The sequence below is a fragment of the Hippoglossus stenolepis genome, chromosome 11 (assembly GCF_022539355.2).
Source record: "Hippoglossus stenolepis isolate QCI-W04-F060 chromosome 11, HSTE1.2, whole genome shotgun sequence".
Classification (NCBI taxonomy): domain Eukaryota; kingdom Metazoa; phylum Chordata; class Actinopteri; order Pleuronectiformes; family Pleuronectidae; genus Hippoglossus; species Hippoglossus stenolepis.
Genome location: NC_061493.1, coordinates 19,418,137 through 19,440,821, shown reverse-complemented (window position 1 = coordinate 19,440,821; position 22,685 = coordinate 19,418,137). Strand labels below are relative to the sequence as shown.

The 22,685-nt window shown below is 42.4% G+C and overlaps 1 protein-coding gene across 3 annotated transcripts in view; it reads left to right on the top strand.

Moving 5' to 3' along the window:
• The window catches only part of LOC118117226 (netrin-G1), a 59,322-nt gene that overhangs the window by 14,478 nt on the left and 22,159 nt on the right, over positions 1–22,685 (top strand). For all 3 annotated transcript variants that reach the window (XM_035169290.2, XM_035169292.2, XM_035169289.2), the window contains exon 3: positions 12,939–13,582. In XM_035169290.2, the coding sequence (XP_035025181.1) occupies positions 12,939–13,582 (644 nt within the window). The remainder of the gene's footprint in view (positions 1–12,938; positions 13,583–22,685) is intronic.

The following is a 22,685-nucleotide window of genomic DNA, read 5'->3' as shown; positions in this document are numbered from 1 at the left end:
AAGCAACAAATTAATCACTGTGCTCTGGTGCCTTTTTTTTTATTTTTTTATCCTTTGTAAGTTTGCTTTTCTCGAGCCGTGATGCATCTGACTCAACTTCATACTGCTGGAAAATGTGGGCAGAATTAGTTTGGATAATCATTTGTGTATTTTAATGCAAATGTGTACTGATGTTTATGGTCCCCAGAGGATGAACCCTGCAGATGTGGGTAGCACTACAATAAAGTTGCTATTGTGGTTTGGAAATAAATAGCTCAACAGTTATACAGATGTAAAACAGATATTCATGGTCCTCTGGGGATAGTTTCTAATGACTTGACTTTCCCTGTAGTGCCACTAGTTGGTTGAATATTTTCTTTCAGTCTTTATTTTGACAACCTTTGAATGGAGAGCAGTTAAAATAAGTGCATTTATTCAATGTTGCCTTTAGACCAAGGTGTTTCTGTCTCGGCGGGAAAGGAGTTCTTGAAGTTGAAAAAAAGTAACAAATACACAGTGAACATATTTTACCTGAAGCATCGAGTTCAATGGAGCTAAATTAAGGTTTTTGTTAACCAGTTGTCCTTGTTTATGTCGTTTTGCAGATCATAGGAGAGCAGTTTGATTAATTTACCAACCAAATGTGATTACTTTTCACCCAATTGAGGAAAAATATTATAAACTATAAAAAGGTATGTGATAGAATATATTATTAACATATAGATCAAATCTACACACTCTACACGTAAGTAGGACATATGTATTTTTAGACAAAAAGTTGAACTAAGCCTGCTCCAAGTTTACGTGTGAAAAAAGCAAAGTGACTCGACCACATCTCTGCTTCTCATCTCTTTTTCAAACCCGTCAACTCACTTTACATAAGATACTAAATCTTATTTTTGTTCCCTTTAGGTTTGAATTTCAAAGCACGGTGACAGAGATAATTCTCATTAGCATTTACTGGATCGTGCTCGAGGACCCGAAAAGCTAGAAATAAGATGGTATTTTGGAAAGACTCGAGGGAAATCCTCTTACCTCATTTAGCTTCCCCTCTTCTCGTTGACGAGCCACTTTTAACTAATTTGCTGCAGATTTACGCACAAACCCATTTTTGCCACATCACTGGCAGAGGCGTGATACAAACATGAGCGTTTCATCGGTGAGTCACTGTGTTTGTCTTACACCTCACTACACATGAAACTATTTATGTCGGTGTGTGCGGTGCCTGTCAATACCATCGAGACAGGAGTTAGAGACAGTAGAGAAAGTGTCACAGCTTTCAATACTTACATGGTGACGACATTACTGTGTCACGTACCTTTCCCGGTTATACTTTGATGAATCCCCCCTCAGTGCCTCCTGTTGCCGTATCTGTCTCGGCTTCAATAAATAAATTAGAGGGTATCTGTTCACACTGTAATTTAAAAAAATAAAAGGAATTCCTTCCCACTAAATTGAATTATTTTCGCTCTCACTACCTTCAGTGCTCCAACGCCCATTCAGCCTCCCTTTTATGCTTGACAAGCTGAATGGGATTCTTGTAAAAGATACGGTAATTGAATTACTCAGAAGCTGTTTGGCAGGCGGGCTCTCTGTTGCTGCCCAAATAACTTGACTTGGCTCACCCGTCTGCCAAACATTTTATTTGTTCTTTCTTCTCGAGCAGGGGAGTACATGTGGGTGTGAAGGACTTCCCCTCCCTCAAGACACTCTGTAATTCTGGCGAGACTGAGGAGTGTCAGGCAATCGAGCAGTAGCCTCGTGGGAGACGACAGATTTGACCTTAAAAGTCTGTCGGTGGGAACGTTTCAAATGCAGCCACTTTTTCATATGTTTAACATAACACAGCAGATAATCTCTTCCTGAATGTCATGCAATTACAATATTGTAGATTTCTGTGTATTGACTTCGAGTTGGCCAAGAGAAATGATTCATTCATTTTGGTTCGTCGGAGCATATCAGCAATTATGATCCTAAATGTTGTCATTAAATATGATAAATTGCTTTCTTCCCCAGAGTCATTTGAGAAAATTGCTATAATAATCGTGTCTTTAGGTTAAATACAGAGCTACAATCAAAACACTGTTACCTTATTTTAATATAATGACTGGTAGCAGCTAGCATGGCTCTTTTTAAATACACCTATCAACTCTAATAAAGTGGTCACATACATGATTGTTTTAACTAAACAAAAAAAGAAAATTTAGATTTCTGAGTTTAGAGTTTAAATTTGAAGCTATTAGATTCTCTGGAGCCAGAACCTTGAGGCAATTAGCTTAGCATAAAGACTGAAAGCAGAGGGGAACAGCTACCCTGGCTCTATCTGCCCACTAGCATCACATGTCACTACAATAAGATATATTGTGTTTATTTAATCTTTCAACAAAACAAAACTAACAATAAATTGCTTATTACTTATCTCTCGAGTATGGACTTTAATTTATCTCTCAACAGCTAGCTAGCGTTTCTACCCGTGTACCATACGCTAATCTAAGGTAACTAACTGTTGGGGCTACAGAGACATGTTATCTTTTAGCCTTCATAAGAACAATGCTAAGCTAGGCTAAATACCTGTTTTTATTGCTAGGCTAAAGTGAAGTAAACAAATTCCCAAAATGTTCAACTATTAATTCAAGGTGTTTTTATTTAAGCACATTAACTTTGCAATGTGTTATCTGGAAATTCAGAACCAGTACAGAACCACATCAAAGGGACTTGAAATAGAGAAATGGTGGCGAGATGACAGGCAACTGCTGCGACCCACCTCCCCTTAGGAAACCCAGCCATCATGTTGTCAGGCCACATCGATCTCTGAGAAAGAGTGAAAGAGGCTGCGCTGTAGAGAGGAAGGGATGAAAGTACAGAGGGGATAGAAAGCCATGTGTCCAAAAGTGGATGGTACGATTTTATCAGGCTCAGTGAAAGGGTGACATTTCAGTAATGCTTTATTCCTCACTTTGGCATTTCGAATTAATAAAAGCCTCTAATAACTATGCAGAATGAAAAAGGATGGAGGAGGAGGAGTTGACGCGCTATGAGCCAACACACTGATGAACAATGCAGCAATTTCACTCTGGCTCCGTCTCATTCTTTCCCTCACTGTCTCAATTTCATCCCACTTTCTATCACTTTCTCTGCGATGACCCCTGCATCTCATTGTTGGAGGCTGAGCCCTGCGCCTGTGTCCCTGGAACACTGCGAATCCCTCGGCGGCAGATTTTAATTTTTTTTAAAGCTGATTATATAAAACCAGCAAAAGTCAAAATCAATAACGCAATGATTTTGGCATAGTTTAATTGCTATATTGTCGGGGTGGAGACATTGTGGAGTAACATTTCATTCTCATTCCGTTTTAAATTGTTCCAAACTATGTGGATCAATAGGAGTGAAACGGAGTTGATGAGTTAGAAATTGGGTTTGTGCAAACAATCCGACTTCATGCGACAAATTGTGAGGCCTGTGGTGGCAAATGACAAACAACAGTCCAAGTACAGATGCATTGGAATCACCACGGTTTCTCATAGAGATGAGATAATATCGTACTTAGTTTTGGTGTGAAGACAAAAAAAGGTGTCGGAAATGATGGTTTTCAAACAAAAATTACAGTAGTTAGCTAAACCCAATCCACACAATGTAATTTTCACATGTCTGTGTGTCGGAATCCAATAACAATGTTAGTGTTTAGAAGTGTTGAAAAGGCTTTTTAGTTTAATTCGGAAAAGAGCTTAGCTATTTGTATCACTCCGCTTCGAATCTTAATGCTAAGCTAAGCTAATTGCCTCCTGGCTTCAGCTCCGTGATTAATGCACAGACACGATATTTCCACCAATGTGATTTTAGAAAAGCATATTTTATAAAAATGTTGAACTGTTGCTTTTAGTGTTGAGGAGGAAGAGAAAAGAGAGAGAGAGAGAGTCCCAAAAGGAGGTTATCATATCAGCTTTACATTTACTTTACATTTAAACATATGTTTAAAGGATAAATAACCCGTGAACTTCTTATAGTTCTATAGTATTTTCTCGTGATTATGGCTGGTTTAGCATCCCTTAATATATGTAAGTATATTTATTGTTTATTTAACATGTAAAGTACCTCACATTCATTATGCATATGACATAAACACATGACACGATGAACCTAAGTACTGTGTAAGTAGCCTTCGTACGTTTTATAATCAGATGACAGGTGAAACCACCTCATGAATTATTTTTACCATTGGGAATCAAACCTATAACCCAGGCACTGTTAGTGTCTTGCTCTACAGTATCTGTACAGACAACAGGATCAAAACAGTTGCCTGTAACTTCATCTGATGTGTTTGTTGTACACACAGATATCTGCCTGTGTACGCATTCCGTGTAACGTATCTCGAGAAGAGCTATATCAATTTTTGCCACACAGGCAGGCGGTGTTTTATCCAGCGGCTGCTTTGGAATACAGAGTGCGAGAAGAGAGAGGTGAGAATTAAACATCCTCTCATTATAGCAATGTTAAAGCGTTTTATTGAATCCTGACATCAGAGGGAATCTAATCCCTGACACAGCCAAGCGCTTTCTCTCTCTCTCACACACTCACACACACACACATAGAGACAGATAATATACAGGCATAAACAAATAAGGATAAACACACACAAAAAACAAATACGCACGTAGAAAATCACGTCTATACACACACAAATTCACACAACAAATGAAATCTGCACCTCTCCCCTCGCCAGCGTGCCCAGTGATCACAAGGCAGTATTAAACTTTCCCCCAGTGGGATTCTGCCACATGGGACAGATAATGAGGCCAGGTGTTAATTAATGTGGAGTGTGTTTCCCCTCGTCTGCCGACGCCCCGTGAATCCCAAGCAAGGCTGCGGCCCTGGAATCGCCGCGCGGTTGATTTGCCAAGCGGCGCACTTCAAAAGGCCAGACTGGCTGCGCCGCAGTCCTCAAAGGGACTGCTTTGGCTAGGGCCGCGTTCCAAAGGGCGGAGTGCTTGGCATGTGGCAAATCGAAAAACACGAGCGCCGGGAGAAGTTTGTGTTTTTGTTTTGATCAGACATCTGGGTCAATAGCGGGCTACAGCCGTCACCCCTGCACCCGGCCGCCGCGCTGTTTACTCGACCACCCGATGCAACCGTCTCTCATTTCGTTTGCCGAGTTCAGACTCGTGCATTCCGCTCAAAGGAACACGCTCATGTCTGTGGAAGTTTCATCTCTTTAACTACAAATTATTAATTCCCTTTATTTCATTCTAAGCAGCGACTGTTTGTGTCCACTTCTGTGCAATTTGCAACTCTGGAGCGCCGAAGAAGAAGAGCTGCAGCCGGTTGAAATGAAATACATTTCATTTCTTTTTATTATTTCATGAGTCATCTTAACACCCCTTGAAATTATCTTGGGACCCCCAGGGGAGCAATCTCTGGATTACGTTACTCAAGCACATTTGAGTAAATGTACAGAAATGAATATAAGCCTGTGGTAACCTGGAATGAGAGTACATGGGATTTATAAATGGATTAAAACCACAGATAATAGGTTTTTTAAAAAGGAGATCATCAGGGTATCATGTACGAAGGTTTTTCTTGATATTGAATTGCTATTATCTGTTATCAGATCTGTGACATTCATAACCCCCCCCAACCTGAGGATATGATGGAGCACTCACAGGTCAGACGTGCAATCCCACCGTCCTTCATTCCTTTGAAGGTCAGGAGAATGAAAAGCCCGGCTCTGTTGTGAGCCACTCTGGCCCCGACTGCAGGTTATTAAAGCTCTATCGAGTTTCTGCCAAAGCTCTGACTCTCCCAATATCTCACCATGGCTCATCTCAGCTGTCTCCTCCGTCAGGGTTTATACGGAGCTGAAAGGATCGACAGCCAGCCTCTGCGTTCACTATACACTTGACCATTCCCTCCTTCAAAACTCAGACCCAGATCTCCTTTGATATCATCCTTTTGGGCCTGTCGCCTGTGTATCACCACGAACGTATCATCCTCGGTTTTATCAAGGTATCATGTGAGAGCAGGGCGGAGAGAGAGCTTGCCCTCCACACCGACTGAAAGTTGGGAATTTTATTGTGCGCCGTGATGGGCATCTTGTGATTTGGTCAAGTGGTGCTTCAGCTCGGATCATCCTCATTTTGGATGTCAGGGATTAACTCCCCGAACACTGCATCACAGCCAAGTGATATCACCTAGCTGTCATTTGTCAAATTCCTCCTCCTCCTCCTCCTCCTCCTCCTCCTCCTCCTCCGGTTCGCGCCGTGAATGAGTGTAGCCATCCGGAGGTGTGATAGCGGGGGGTTTGGGCCAGCGACAGGTCTGCAGGTGCCATGTGGCAGGTAAGAAGGTGCAAGGCCGAGCAGGATGATGGGCTGATTAATCCAGCAACACCTCAGTTCCAGTGGGAGAGATTTCTCTCACATCCACAGAGGCTCCACAGCGAGGAGGCTACTGAGGGCTCAGCATAAAACCAGCAAAGTACACACAGGTCACAGACTCAAAAATGTTATATTGCTGTGTGTTTAACATTGGAGCTTCACCCAAAATGCAAAGTACACGTAACAGTAATAATAATGTAGCACTTAACAAAGTACAAAGGACAAAGAAGTGAAATGATTATGTGAGTTTAACTAAACTTCTTTAAAAGAGAAAACGGAGGTTAATAGAATTACCTGAACACTCTATTATAATAAATAGACCAACTTTGACTTTGTGAAATTACTTGAGGTCTTTAACATCAAGGGATTAACGTGGTTCGGATCTTCTGGACAAACTTTTGTCATTGTCCTCGTCCCGACCCCTATTGGTTTTTTCCCCTCTCCAACTTTGTTAATCAATGTTTTCTTAACGCTCAGAATAAAGTCTGGTAAGAACAGCGATGAAATTATTACCCATTGTAAAACCAGTGACAAACCAAACTGGGATTATCCTTCAAAGACAATATTCTTATTAATTAAAAATCATATTTCCTGAAAGTTGAATTTAAATTAGAAAACCTCCACCAAGGCCCAACAGATCTGGATTTTGATTTGCATCAAATCACACACACACTCATAAATATCACTCCCCTGAATTTACTGGATAATTTTCATAATCTCTATAAATGATTCCCTGAGAAATCAACAAACTACTATTACCATTTATTATTTAGTTTTCTAAATAAATAGAAAACCAAAATTGGATCCCCTGACACCGGATCTGTACCAAAATTGAATGGATTCTTCCCGGACCCATCCTTAATCCGTCCACCAAGTTCCACTGTGATCTATCAAGTAGTTTTTGCATAATCTTGTTCACAAACAGACAGATGGTGATGAAAACATACTCTCCATAGGTAAAAACAAATTCAAATAAAATCAATACAATGGCGAATAAAAGGTATAAAGTTCTGTATTTGCAGAAACTGTCATGATGATGGTTGCTTGGGTGATTGTATTCATCTTCATTATAACAACTCATCCATCTGCATGTTTGCATGTGCTGCATTTATCTCAGTTGGGAAGTTTGGTGTAAACTATGGCAAATAATAAGAAAAAAACACTAATCACAACTAAATGAGTGATTATCTTACCGTCCCGCAGTTTGAATTATTAAATACTATAATTGCAGTAACTAACTGACAGACTGTGTTTTGTAAATATCATTATTATGCCCTTCCAGTGTCTAGTCTTCAGACTGATCTGTTGGATTTATGATTTTATTTATACGCTGCTCGCTCTGTTTACGCCCAAAAATAAACCTTGTAGGTTTCTCCCAGGACTGTTTGGTGACTGATAGCACCATATTTCTTATTTTTCTTGAAAAGGGGACCATCATTCAAGTCGAGCCAAATTAATTTAGAAAACATTTACCAAGAGAAGATGTCTCAAAACAGCCTTGTCTCCTAGAATTTACATTTATACACACACACACACACACACAACTAAACTATGACATTGACATCTTTTGAAGGAAACGTGATTGCGACCAGATTACGTTTTTTGCCGTTTAACGATAACTAGCTCGAATTAAAAAAAAGGTGGCCGGTGCAGGACCGTCTGTGATCTGAGCTCAAGTCCAGAAATCTGTCAGCTGGACTGATTGGTCGGTTTTGCCTGCTCCCATCCTTCAACAGCAGCTGTCATTGGCCTGAGAATTTATCTGCCGAGCCACCTCCTGTGTCAAAAGGCACATCAACAGTGGGTTGTGCTCAGTCAATCTCACAGGCCATATGTCAGTCATATAAACACCTGCCTCGCACCATCGTGTGTGTGTAGGTGTGTGTAGGTGGCTGTTTAGTGTTTGCATGGATGGATTGTGTGTGTTTCCACATTTGCTATGATGGTGATGTCAGTGCAGCCCATTTAGGAGAGAAAATATTTATTATTACTGCGTCTTTTATGTCTTTTTATGTCGATATTCTTCAAGGATTTTATTTATTCAACTGTTGTCCACATCCATACATTCTGTGTTGAGCTGCGTGTTTTCTTCATGGCTCATTGATTCCTATAACTGAAACTCTATGAACTATTGAACAAAACCATCAATTTACATATAAATATCCCCGGAGCCTTTGTGATGATGTGAAGAGCCGGGTGTCCAGATTGCTTTATATTCCGCTGAATGACATTTGGATTCACATTCCCAGCTCAAGTCTCTCTGTCTCTCTCTCTCTCGCTCTCTCTCGCTCCGTCTCTGTCGTCCTTGTTCTCTTGCTCTCCTACTGAGTACGACACCCTGATATTGGATTGACCTTATAGGCTGCAGAGATCAGGACATCATTAGCTGCGACCAGCCGCAGACTTGCTGCTCGGGCCTCCTGCACTAAGCCAGTGCCCCCGGACGGATCATATAGCATTGATAGAAACCGGCTGGGCTTGGTTACGCGGCAGCCATGGTGGCAAAAGCCATGTCAGCAATACCAATAAGAGATTGTCAAGGTTACACTTGCTTAGCACTGGAACGACTTGCACGTAACAGTTTTCTATAATGAGTATGAAATAACACGTAACTTGTATTGACAATCTCATTGCCTTAGGTTTAAGTTTTTATCCCCTGTTACTGCAGAATGCGTTTCCTTAGTGGAAGAATGGGACATGATCCAAGAGAGGACTTTTACATTTTCATCCAGAAAACGAGTGGATCCACAACCTTTCTGTAACATTGGAAGAAAGTAATGGAAATAAAATCAGACATTCTTGGGACTGACATCTATGAGTGGGTGCAATTAGTTGCAACTTGAATTTAAGGGGACTGTTGGGCCTTGAGCGCTGTTCAAGTATATATTATATATTAATTTTCAAATGCTAATTCAATGATTTCGTATTCCTCTTGCACAAAGTGGGGGATTTTGTTTGAGACAGATTCTCCAAAAGATTTTCAAAATAGAGGCTGGGAAATCCTGACTTTTAGCCCTGAGTGTGGGACAAGGTCCCAAACAGCTGAATCCCACAACTCCCACAGTGCAGCTCACCAGTCTTTAGACCCTCATTGCCTGGGAAACGCCAACATTGCTCAGTTTCTATGTTTCTAGCTCTATCTTATCAATGTTATTGCGAAAAAAATTATCTTGCAATGTTAAAGAATGAGAAAAATGTTGGATACACCCCGGATTTGGATCCACACCAAGATTTTATGGGTTCTTTGGAGGGACATGATACTCAACCCCTCTACAAATAAGTAAAATGAGTATTTTTTGCATAATCCTGAAAACTAGTGGAGGTAAATATGTAATTAGTGTTTTAATTCTGGGATAAATCAGACAAGCGTTCACAGTAAATGTATGAATATCAAAACTCCGATACTACAATTGAGCAAACATAACTAATTTTATTTCTGCAATTTTTAAAATGTTATAATTATGGTTTGTACAAAACAACTTTACAAAACCTAGGACTGATACTTTCATGGCAGCAGTATTTTTTTAAAGGGCAGGTAAAATATTTGAATCGGTCAATATCTAATTTTGGTCCAGAACTCTTGTCTCTCTGGAATTCTCTGCTGACCGTTTCACTCTCCCACATCCATGATCACAGGTAAGGGATCAAGCTGAGAGGGCTTATTGTTCTTCAATAGATTCCCCCCGGCGTCGTACTGAAGCCCTGGGTCTTAAATGACCACAGAGGGTATTGATCTTCATAAGGCTCTGTTTTTGTTGTTAAATAACCACCGCAGGAAATCCGATGAAAGGTCCTGACCTTTCTCCATCATTTCACCTCCGACGGGCTGTATGAAAGCATTCCAGTATGGCGGGGGGTGGGGTTTGCTGCGAGAGAGTAAATACCGTACATGTCAGTTAATGTTCGATTGGAAAACTGCCTTCGCATTATTGAGTGTTATTAACGACGGAGGGGTCAGCCAGCCGGCGCCCATATGTGAGCGGGCTGCTCGGTTAGAATGATCTGTTCCCCGAAGGCTTAAATTTGGAGGCAGGCACCGAGAGAATGATTATGGATTGAATTTATCACTTCTTCCCACTGGTCTCTGAACACTTCTTAGGCTGTGGGCATGAAGCAAATTTCTCTCCTCAAAGCCCCTGTTTACTCTCACTGCTCGGCTGGGAAATTGTTTTTCTCATTAGCCACGGATGCGGCGGTCGGAGTTCTTTATATCGTCGGAGAATAAGGCTCCCATTCTGGAAGACGCGCGAGGCGGCCGCCCCGCTGCTCCCTGAACCTAACCGTGAAAACAAATGAAACAAAGATCACACTCTTGCATGACAACGGGGGAAATCACTCTCCTTTCGAACGGAGGCGGCGTCTCTCCCTCCCTCGCTCGCCGTGCACTGTCAAGGCCTGAGCTCCGAGCAGACCTCCAAGGCTGTTCGAGCACAAGAGGGGAATATAACGAGCTCCAGCACACATCATTGTTAAATAGTTGACACAAGTACAATTTTGTGTCCCTGTTGCTTAACCGAGGCAGCCGCCATCCTCCCTATTACCCCTCTCACATCTCTGGGTTTCTGTTTCCAAGCTGTATGTGTGTGTGTGTGTGTGTGTGTCTGTGTGTGTGTGCGCGCACTGCAACTAAGATCTCCCTTTTTAAAAAGACATAGCGAGAAAAAACGGGCTCGTCATTTGCATTCTCTCTCCCTCCCACTCGCTCCTATTCTCTCTCTCTCGCTCTGTCTTAGCGGCATAACCCTTATTACCCTCCTAATTGGATCATGCATCGCTCCTTTGAGTAAGCCATAGCAGGCCTAGTGACCCACAATCCCTCAGTCTTGTTCTACCTCATCGCGTGGTTATCGCTCCGGGCCGAGGAGCAGGTTGCAGATAGCATATCGCGGCCCCACAGGAAATAAAATGGACTGCGGAGATCTGTATCTAAAAACAGGGAAGTCACACATCCATCTCCCTGAGAGGGAGATAAAAGCATCAAATGGAGGAAAAATATCTTTGGATGTGTAAAAATGTCGGAGCCCTACTCGAAAAGGCAAAAAAAGCAGCTATTCTTTATAATGGCGTCTGCTTATCAGTATTCCTGCCAGAGATCTCCCCTCGACAAAGTGGCAGTCTGGGTCGAATGCGCCGCGATACTGGAGATGTGAGCGGCTAATGTTGCAGATAGCCCAGTTCTCACCTTTGGATAATTTTGCGTGTAGAATGTCGGATGATTGCTGATTATTGAACCACTTTACAGTTGATCTGAATCTCATCAGCACTTAACCTCATTGTTCCTGGAGCAGAGGTGAGAGGAATGTCAATTGGAGTGTGTTTAGCGCTCGCTGGCTCTGTTTCAGCCCCGTCTCTCTTTTCCATTCACTCCCTCCCTCCCTCCCCCTCACACACACACACACACACACACACACAACACACACACACACACACACACACACACACACACACACACACACACAGGCAAACACATTCACAGCTCTCTACCCCTCTCACAAACAAACACGAGCACATCAAGAGCTCCTCTTTCCCCTCCCACAAACATGCTCACACAAACACCCAGACTCATTGGGTGTCTATGGTACAGAGCAGACACGGGCCCATGAAAAATGCATGTCCCTTTGTGTGTTTCATAAGAAACACTCATCGGGATTCCACTCCCATCTCAGCTGAAATACCACACAGGAATATCAATTACGCCGGCAATTTGGGTGGCGGCGCAGAGCGGAACGCGCTGAGCGAGAATATGGGATCCACGGTGTCATCGTAATGAGAGGGTCACTGTCTTCTGCCGCCTCATGGGCCAACGTTGCTTGAACATCGGCCTGAATTTAGAAAGTGCAGTGGTGGAGTCACAACAGGAAGGAGAGTCAGCAAGGCGGTGGAAAAGTAAATAACCTCTCAAGGCCAAACAGACAAACAGCCGACCCGAGAGATGCTTACGTGTTTGGGATCGCGAGGGCGGGACTTTGTATATTGACAAACAAGAGTTTAGATATTTAATTCAGAATTAAATATTTAACTAACCCTTTTCACATTTCAGTTGTTTAACTTCTTGTTCTCAAACTACAAAAACAGCTTAAACTCAGTGTTTCCATTCAAATTTCATATGTTTTCCACCCGAGCCTTGATCGCCACCATTTGGATCAGATTTCTGATCAAATCACATTTTCTTTAGAGTTAATTACACGTCAGTTACCTGGGGAACGAGAAACTCAAGCAGTTTAACACAAAATGCATTTAAATCATGTCCTAACACAATGACCTCACTCTGAGGGATAATTACTCTACCGTTATTTGTTTGGTTGTCTTGGGATCACCTCGAGTACATTTCTTGATTTGTTACAGGAACTTTTGAATAAAAGTAGAATTATAATTGTCAACTTGATCCATTGGTCACATGAAAAACAGAAGGAAAACAAAAAATATATCGTTCATAATATTTTAAGTCATTCATTTTTTATGGTTTTAAATATAAAAATACCACAATGCACTGGAATATCATATGTTATATTGTCTAGTGACCCCAAGTTGAACCATTTGAACTACTCAGTTTTACTAACCTCTATGTATATGTGTCTTTTTCTATAGGAAAACCCTTACATGTGCAACAATGAATGTGACGCTACCACCGAGGAGCTGGCTCACCCTCCTGAGTTGATGTTTGACTTTGAGGGTCGCAACCCCACGACCTTTTGGCAATCCACCTCCTGGAAGAAATACCCGAAGCCCCTGCAGGTCAACATCACGCTGTCATGGAACAAGACCGTTGAGCTGACGGATGACATTGTCCTGACCTTTGAGTCCGGCCGACCGGAGCAGATGGTCCTGGAAAAGTCGCTCGACTACGGCCGGACCTGGACCCCGTACCAGTTCTACGCCACCGACTGCCTGGACGCGTTCACCATGGAACCCAAGACAGTGAGTGATCTCACCCAGCGCACCCTGCTGGATATCATCTGCACTGAGGACTACTCCAGAGGCTACGTGTGGAAGAACGACAAGACGGTGCGCTTTGAAATCAAGGACCGCTTTGCCCTGTTCGCCGGCCCTCGACTACACAACATGGCCTCTCTGTACGGCCAACTGGATACCACCAAGAACCTGCGGGACTTCTTCACCATCACCGATCTGAGGATTAAGCTGCTGAAGCCAGCCAGTGGAGCCACCATGATAGATGAGAACAACCTGTCCAGATATTTCTACGCCATCTCTGACATCAAGGTGCAGGGCAGGTAAGAGCATTTCACTTTACCCATTAGAATTATTCATGTTCTGTTGCTGCTTTCAAGTTTTCAAAATGTTTAAATTGCCAACTCATGGGACGAAACTGCAAGAATCTTGTTTCTCCAATTTCCTTAATGGTTCACCAGTAACTTAATGGCCCACTTCCATCTTCTTTCACTGACTGCAGAGCTGTTAAAACTGGCCTTTCTCCAGGTGAATGTTCCCCTTAAATACGTCTTCAAACAGCAGGAGCTCTGGGATGAGGCTGCACACAGCGATCTCCCTCCTTCCCTCTAACGTTGACGAAAGCACGATTGATATTCATACAATAAAAACAGATTGACGGAATTTGAGGAACAATAAATATCACACGGCATCAGTATAGAACAGGCCGGGATTGGCCAACTTTGTGCCGCGGAGAGCCAACAGTCTGCAGTGTTTGTATTGCAAACAAAGACACCACACAGTGTTTAGCTTCCCCTCGAGGGGAGAGGAAGAACTCAGTGGAATCACCTGCTGAGGTGATGAGTACAAATGACAGACTGCTGCTTTTCCGTGGCATATGGTTGACCCCCCCAGGGATATACCAACCTTCCCTTTGCTGTGACAAGATATTCACCCATACCTTATTTTTTGTGTATTTGATTATTCTTCTTATTCTTCCTCGTACGGCTGGTCTGGTTTTAGAAAACACCATAAAATGACCAGCATGATTTTACTGCCGCAGACTAAACATGAACAAATGAATGATTAGAAATCTACAGGTCGATTTAATGAGGCGTTTCCAGGTGCGAAGTGTGTAGCAGCCTGCACTAAGTACAAGACACAAAACATGGTCAGACACTGAGTTTTATGGACTCCTCATGGGTAACTTGTTAGAAAACAACCATTTATCCCATTAGACATCCAGCAGAACCAGCATTGTTTTCTTTCAGGCCAATTTTCACTTTTCTTTCAGCTCATGTTTGGTCTCTACCAACTCCCAAGGGGAGAAAAATCTGACTTTGTAGCTCGAATACCTCAATTTTCACCAACTGCTCATGGAGCTGAGGGGAAATGCAGATTTGAATGATAAATCTCTGTGGGTTTGTCGCTACAGCCCCCTTTAAATACTCATTTGAGCTCATAAAAAGAGCAAATTGAAACTGACTTGTTTGAATATTAGATTCTCCTCCCTCTCCACTTGCGGCACAAGGTCACGGTTCTGTCATTTTTCCAATTTTAAAGCCCTCGTTTTCAGTAAGATAAAGATTTCCGGTGCATGTGCCATTAACACAGCTCGCAATTGTGCAGTGCATAATGCTTCCAGTGAGTCATCGGGATGCCTCTGCAATTTCCAGGGAATGGAAACATTGTCGTTTCATGACGCATGGAAATGGGCCACGCGACGCTCGTAAAGCCTCTACAGCTGCTCTCCGAATGGGACCTGTGCTGCTCGCTGCCGTTGGTTTATATGAGGATAACTAGGTTGGTAATGACCCATCAGATGGGCCCCTAGGTGAATTGAAACAGTTAGTCCCTAATTAGAATTCAGTCGACTTCAATGGCAGATTAGAACCATTAGCATGTTGGCTAATTGGTATGAGACTAATCTTGTAATTAAGAGCATTTGCAGCTGATTAAATGGTAATCATCGGGGACACATCAGTGAAACATGGAGACATTCAGAATTGCCAGGCTGTGGTTCCAAATTTAGCTTGGCCCTGTTTAATGACAAGTGGATTTTACAGTTTAATCTCTGAAGTTTCCTTTATTAGCAAGTGTTTCTTTAAATAACTCACATTTCTCTCCAGTGTTTTTGACAGCAGCTAAACACATTTGACGTCGTCTTTCATCACATGTTCGTCATAAGTTGTCAGAGAAACATGGTGAGCAGTCAGACACGCTCTCCCAACATGCACACGCATACTGTAAACACGCATCGAGTTCCAAATTGCCAGAGCCGCCACCCGGCACAGACCAGCGTCTCCTTATTCTGCCATTTATTAGGAAGAGTAGCAAAAGGTTGGATGTGGGGGGGCTGGGAAAATAAGATATTTTGCCCAATTTTCCATCCTGCCCCCGGGCTTCAAATTCAATTTTCCACCAAAAGTTTGCAGTGAGAAAGAAAAGAAAATAAACATGCGATTTCTGTCCAGAGGTGGATAAGTAACTCACTTGAAAGAGGGTGATGTAGATGGGTGGGGGGTGGGGGGGGGTGGGGGGGACTGATTGGAGCTCCCACCCCAGCCCGAGCAGCCTGAGCAGCCTCCTGGCTACGACCAAATGTGAAAGCCTTATCACAGAATGGCCATCCTGTCCGAGAATACTCCATAAACGCTGATAAACTTCCTCTCACACACACACACACAGCTGAATATCTGCAATGTCAGGTATCCCGGGGATATGTTCATGAAAGTCTGGGCTCTGAATGGATGCTCGCACGCTGCATAAATGCCAAATGAAATCTTCACAATGAACTGATTCTGCCTTTTTTTACATTTATATTTCAGAAATGATAAAAAGCAATCTGAAGTTTCTGTGTTATACTGAGTGCACACAAAACTTTAATGAAGGACGCTCATTATCCGCACACTCTTGGAAGTCGTTGCGAGAAATCCCAAACTTGAAGCGCCTGAGGCAATTCGAGGGAGCCCGTGCACACACCAATAAAAGTAAATAAAATTCCACTCACAGATAAATCCTGTGTAGCCTCAGACGCTGCACAAGACAATATAAAAAGACTCCGAATGGATTCCTCTTAATAATAACACAAGTTTATAAAAACGGGCTTTACAAGGCTGAGAATCACATTGTACTGAAAGATAACGCGACAAATCTCCCTCTGCAGAAATCGTGTATGATAGAAAAGTTGAGGATAAAAAGAGACGTAAGGAAAAGGCAGAAAGGGGGATTGTGTTTTTTCCACTTCTCCTGAGTCGAGAGTGGAGAGTGTGTGTGGCGGCTAACATTGATTCCTAATGTTATTCCACATCAACAGGAAATAAAAACCTTGAACCGTGCAGGCTGTCCCACCTTTCACGTCTCCTTCTCCATCGTTCCTCACTTATTGATCCGATGTCTGCTCGTTAATTAAGACATGACCGCTGCCGGCCGTCTGCACGGTCAGAGCTGCACATCTGGAAGGTGCAGCAGGGCCTGGGAATGAGAGGCAGCTAATCCATAAGTGCTAATGTGCTATTTCTCTCATCTCCTATGTCATCCTCAATTTTTTTCTTTCACCTTTCACCGTTTCTTTCTTAACCCACAGTTTCCTCCACTTTCACTTCACCCTTTTACCCAGTATTCATTAATTCTGTCAAAGTAACAGTAAGAATAAAAACTGTCCAACATGGCTGCGTCCTTCATGGACTGTGTTGTCCATTATAATCGAATTTCAATTCAGAGACAGAACTCAAGACCACAATAAAAAAAAATCACCACTGGTGGGGGGGTATATAGAGCTAACAGTTAACAAGGAATAACTTGAATGTGCATCTTACTGAATCAGGTGTCTGAGTCAGACCCCCCCAGTGTAAATGTTGGCCCCCTTTAAGACCCCTGGTCCTATAAATATCTTATGTCCGCCACTGATCACAGATAAACACAATCTACACACGTTTAATATATTTATATAAAGCAATTCTCCGACTAGAATCACCATCTTCTGGTTTTATGCCTCTACCAAGCGGGAGGTTTGTAGTTTGTAGTTGATCATGCTCACCCTCTCGTTTCCAGTTTTTTTGCAACATTATGATGTCACAGTGAAGTTGACCTCTGACCTCTGACCTTTTGGATATGAGTGTCATCACCTTATAAAAGTCAGATAGGAAGCTCCTCTATTAAGTTCCATTAGCATATGAACTCTTGAGTCAAGGATGTTAGGGTGATCTTTGACCCCAAAAATAAAACCAATTAATCTTTGAGTCAAAATAATGTCAAATTAGATTTTTTTTTCAAATCAAGGCGTTACTGAGAAGAACAGGACACACATACAGATAACCTGAAATCATTTGCCTCCAGTCACAGCTGTTTCCAGTGTGGACGCATAAAAAGTGATCCACCAATTATAAATGTAATCGTCATCACTAAGTTGGGGGTGTGATTGGTCACTGGCCCCCTAGTGAATCATTTCCCCTCTACTGTCATGGGTGTGCGAGATTGTGTGTGTGCAGGTGAACGAGAGGCACACTGTAAATTGCATTGGTGCAAAACAATAATAGATGTAAAGTGCAGTTATTTAAGGTAAATGTACTTGCGAGTAGAAACTGAATTTCATTTGGGTTCAGAGACGTGTTCAAGGACACGTTGACAGACATCAGACGATACATTAGCCTCTCTAACCACTCCAGTTGGCCCGCTGCATGAACTCATTTGATGAGAGTCTTTTCTGTAAATGCACTATTTCATTTTCCACTGAGCTGCAGTAATGATTGATCGCGTCGTATAATAGGACCTGTGTGAGCGGCTTCTGTGACAGCCTCATTCATTAGATCACGTCCTTGCTTGCTTTGATCGACAACCTCCCTGTCGTCGGATGAGGATTTCCACATTACTTTTTCTCCAGCTATTCAAAAAACCGTTTCCCCAATTTGTCGGAATACTTTGAATTACCTGTATTGGCACCATTAGCTGGAAACTAGAATGGCACTTAGTGGAGCGCTTGCCTCCGTGAAAAGTTCCCTTGAAGTCAATCAAGCTGCATGAAATCTCACACACTCATAGAAATCAGCTTCATCAAGATCCATGAATTACTCCCCTGGAAAATGGGGGAAAATGTAGAAAATCTTGCAAAGTTAAAGAAAGTCTGGATTTGCACCAAATTTTGATTTTCTCCCACCAAGTTCTGTGGAAATGTTTGTGTGATATCTTGCTCAAAAACATTGGCAGAGGTAATTAGTCAACTTGCTAAAACTGGCACATTTACAGAAATGTTGATGTGTCTTATCCTTGTAAATACACGAGAATGAAATAGTGGATGTAAAAGTAAAAAGTAGTACGAGCAGTACAACAAGTTTTAATGTCGTGATGCACAAATATCCAAGTTGCACCTGATGTTACGTTATGACCTGAGAGTTTGAAGTCAACATCTGGTCCGATCAGTGCTTGCAAAGACAGATGTTGAGGACTGAGAGGCTGGAATTAATTAATTTAAACATATATGTATATGTAAGGGAGTCCCACTTGTGTGTATCCCCATAATAGTCCTGACTTTTTGATCATAAAAGACCATTTGGTTATGGTGCACTTCTTCACCCGCTAAAAACTCTGCTTTTTAAACACATGAGGAGTTCAGCGTATCTAATATTAACATGACTGCAGGCCTATAGAAATTAAAGAGAGAGATGTTTTCGTTCCCCGCTGACGGTCTCTGCTGATAAATGTTGAACAAAAGCAAATTTCAAAAAACAAAAACCATATTTTATCCCGAATCCTTCCCTCTGAGGTAGCCGGTACACGAGAATTATTCAAAAGGCAATTTGGATTCAAAGGAATAATGGTTGTAGATAAAAGTATGAAACATTTTAGTGTTATTTTATGCTCCCCAGTGGTTCCCCGGAGCCACAGACAAACTCTGTATCTCCCTCTCTCCCGGTGGGAATCCTGAGCTCATAAAAGTGCCGTATCACCCACTTCAACTGTATCTCACACTTAAGAAGGAGTCTAAATTTGTAGCGCCTTCGCATAACGGCCCCGCGCTCCGCTGAACCACCTACAGAAGCTCTGAACCCCGAGGATATCCACCGTCGGAGCTCTGCGATGGCCGCACATAAAAATTCAAGGAAAAAGTAATAATGATGTTACACCATATCATCTGCTGCGTAATATGCCAGCACGTTTCCATTTAAACTTATGACATTTGAATATCCTGAAGAGACGGCTCTCTCCCCCGCTTGTGTCTCCCTCCCTCCGACTCTCTGGCTTTTAACTTTTACGAGGACAGACAGAAAAAAAAGTGTTTAAATTAAGGATGTTGTAGCTCGTTGTGGATTCTTAGTTTTTAAAAAACAGTTGAAATGCAGCGGATTTAAAACATTTTGAGACGAGCTGATGTAGAACAGTGCAACATCTTTAAGTGGCATCAGGAAAAGCAACAGCAAACAGAAACGTGTTAAGATTTAAAATTGCAGAGAGGGGCAGACCTTGGGTTCTCTGGATGTTTGTGGCTGCACCTCGGAACAGAGAGCAAACCTGATCTTGAAGTTCTGGATGGTTTCAGAGCAGAGCAGCATATCAGACACGTAGTTAGGCCCCAAACTATTCAATGCTCTGTACGTCAATAACAGTTCTTTGAAATCGATCCTTTGCTTTATTGGCACAAGCTACTTTTATTCTGCCGACAGCTAAACTGATCGCATCTTGAGAAAGCAGTTAATTAAAGTTTCTGTTGGTTATTGACATGGACTTTATATAACGATGGACGACATGACAGCTCCTTTAAAGTGAAGCCAAATCATCTTGATTTCCCTCCCTGGTGGCTGGCTGCATTATACCTCCTCCATGTTAGTAGATGGGACATGGACCGAACTAAAAAGTGAAAGAACACGTCAAACTGTTTTTTTCTCAAGTACGGTTTCTGTCATTTTTAAGTAGCTCTTATAACACTAATATATTCAAGTCTATTCGATGCTGTAAAAACGCAGTGCAACGTCATGATTGACAGCTGAGACTCATTTGCGAAAGGTTCAATGTGCGTAAAAGTTGGTTAAAAACAAAAACATTTGTTCGAGTAAAGTAATTATCTCAAACACTGGTCTGTAATCTGTCTTTTTTTCCTCTTTGAATGGAAACACACCGCAGGCTCATCCCTCACAGAACCACACATGCACACACAAACTGCCTGGGTGTTATCCTGTTTCCCACACACACACACACACACACATACACACACACACACACACACACACACAACCCACATACAACCCACCCAGCTCGTGCCCTGTGAACCATGACAGCTGTAGCCGGCTTGATTGACAGAGTTTGAAAGTCAAGTTCAAGTGCAGGTTCACACGGCCCCCAGTGTTACTCTGCTACCAGCGTACGCTTTCTCTCCGGCGCTGCCAACGCCTGCTCACTTATCTTCCACCAGATGTCTGTCACATGCTGCGATATTTTCTGCCAGTCATCTCCCCGTCTCCAGCGTTTAATTAGTGCTCATTAAGGCCCGGGCTTTCTTTGTAAATAATATATTGGTGCCAGGGAAAGTACATCAACATAAACTGTCTCTGGAGGGGCTGCAGCAGCCATGAATAGTAAATGCATCAACATGTCCTTTCGCTACACACCTATTGTACGATGGAGCCTTACTGTGTGGAGCGGACAAGGTTGTTGTTGCATTCCAACGGTGTATAAGTGTGTGTGTGTGCGTGTGTGTGTGCGTGTGTGTGCATGTGTGTCCTCACCTGATTAATACAGTAGCAAAGCATGTCTCGTTCTTACTACATTAAAGTGTTACCACTACTATTCAGAAAACATTTTTTTATTTGTACATTCACCCTTCATCCTTTAGAAGGCGAGTGCCTGCAGGAAGCACTTGCATGCTCCTGCGCACAAACACACACACACACACACACACACACACACACACACACACACACACACAGTGCAGAATGTGCAGCCGGCCTCTGATTTCCATATTAATATGTCTTCCCATTGCCGATTTCTTCACGGCTTCCTCCTTGTCTCAGAGGCTTACATCACATGAATGAGATGGCCCTCCACGATGAGGGGCTGAGGTGGGACGGGGGGACGGGGATGGGGGGGGCAGACATTACCATACTGTATGCCGACATCAATGCACAACCTCAATAATAGGCCCTGTCATTGAAACAAATCACAGGCTTTCGGTGGCAGTGGTCCAAGCCCCGCAAATTCAAATTTCATTTCGCCTCGGCGGAAAATTGGAGCGGGGGGAATTAACTTGTGATCCGTTCCTAATATTTCTCCAACAATTTAGGGAGCTCTGGTGGGGCTGCTTTATATTTTCGATGGGGCGGACGCAAACAATTTGCCTGAGATGTATTACATTACACCCCGAAGAATGGCTGAAATTGGCCACAGCACAGAGCGACGAAAAACAAGCCTAATCGGACCCTTCAATTTCATGGTGACACAGCCCCGGTGTAATGAGGTGACTCTGTGACTCTCCTCCAGGAAAAGTTCAATGCCGTCTGAGATGGAGGAGTCAACGTGCACAAGCGCTGTCAAACTCCTTATAGAAGCTGCGTTTTCCTTGTCCCTGCTCGAACGGCCGTCGCTGAAGAAGGAAAACTTTTTCTCATTTTCCCTTTTCCCCCTGCAAACGTGTCTCAGTTTGCCAAAGACAACCGGGATGCATTTCACCGGTTTAATGGAACTTCAGAGATGCTGAATTTAATTCTATAATACTGAAGCTCAAAATTCTAATTAAGTCAGGTTGCATAAAGCATCCGTTTTTACTTTTACAGAGCTGCAGCTGCATTAACTCTATTTTTAGTCGGCATTATGCAAGCTATATTATTAATTTGATATACATGAATAATTTAGGTTTTTTTCTGCAAAAGTAAACAAAGTTAAGCAAACCAGATCAGATAAGACTGAACGTTTCCCCGACATCAAAGTTTCCAGAAGGCAAAGCAGGACCAGGCACTTTTATCAGTATATATGCACGTTTGTTCGTATATATGCATCCAGCAGCTGGATTTCAGAAATACTGGAGTTCATAAGTTCAACCCTCACCCACTGAATATGCTAATACAAATAGAACGATTAAAACAAGAGATATTTAATTACTGTGCAAAGTGCAAAATATGACTGAGTCATAACTTAGAGTAAATGAAAGGTGAGGTTGAAATCGTGGATTCACAAGAAGAAGTAAATTAGGTTTTTACTCTGTGGACGACTGAATGACAACCTGAGAGGTCTGAATGGTTTGTTACATAGCAACTTATAAAATGTACTTTGGCTTCAGTGCGTTATAAACCCAATCATTTTACAAATCAACTCAGTGCCGGCGTCTAAGAAGTGAATTGATGTATTGATTTTCTTGTTTTTTGAGAGAGAACTGACGGCGTAAATCAACCATCACAGCAGCAAAGCCTGTTAGAGACAAAACTCATTGACAAGTCGTTCTTGTGTTTTCAGGTTGTCTGT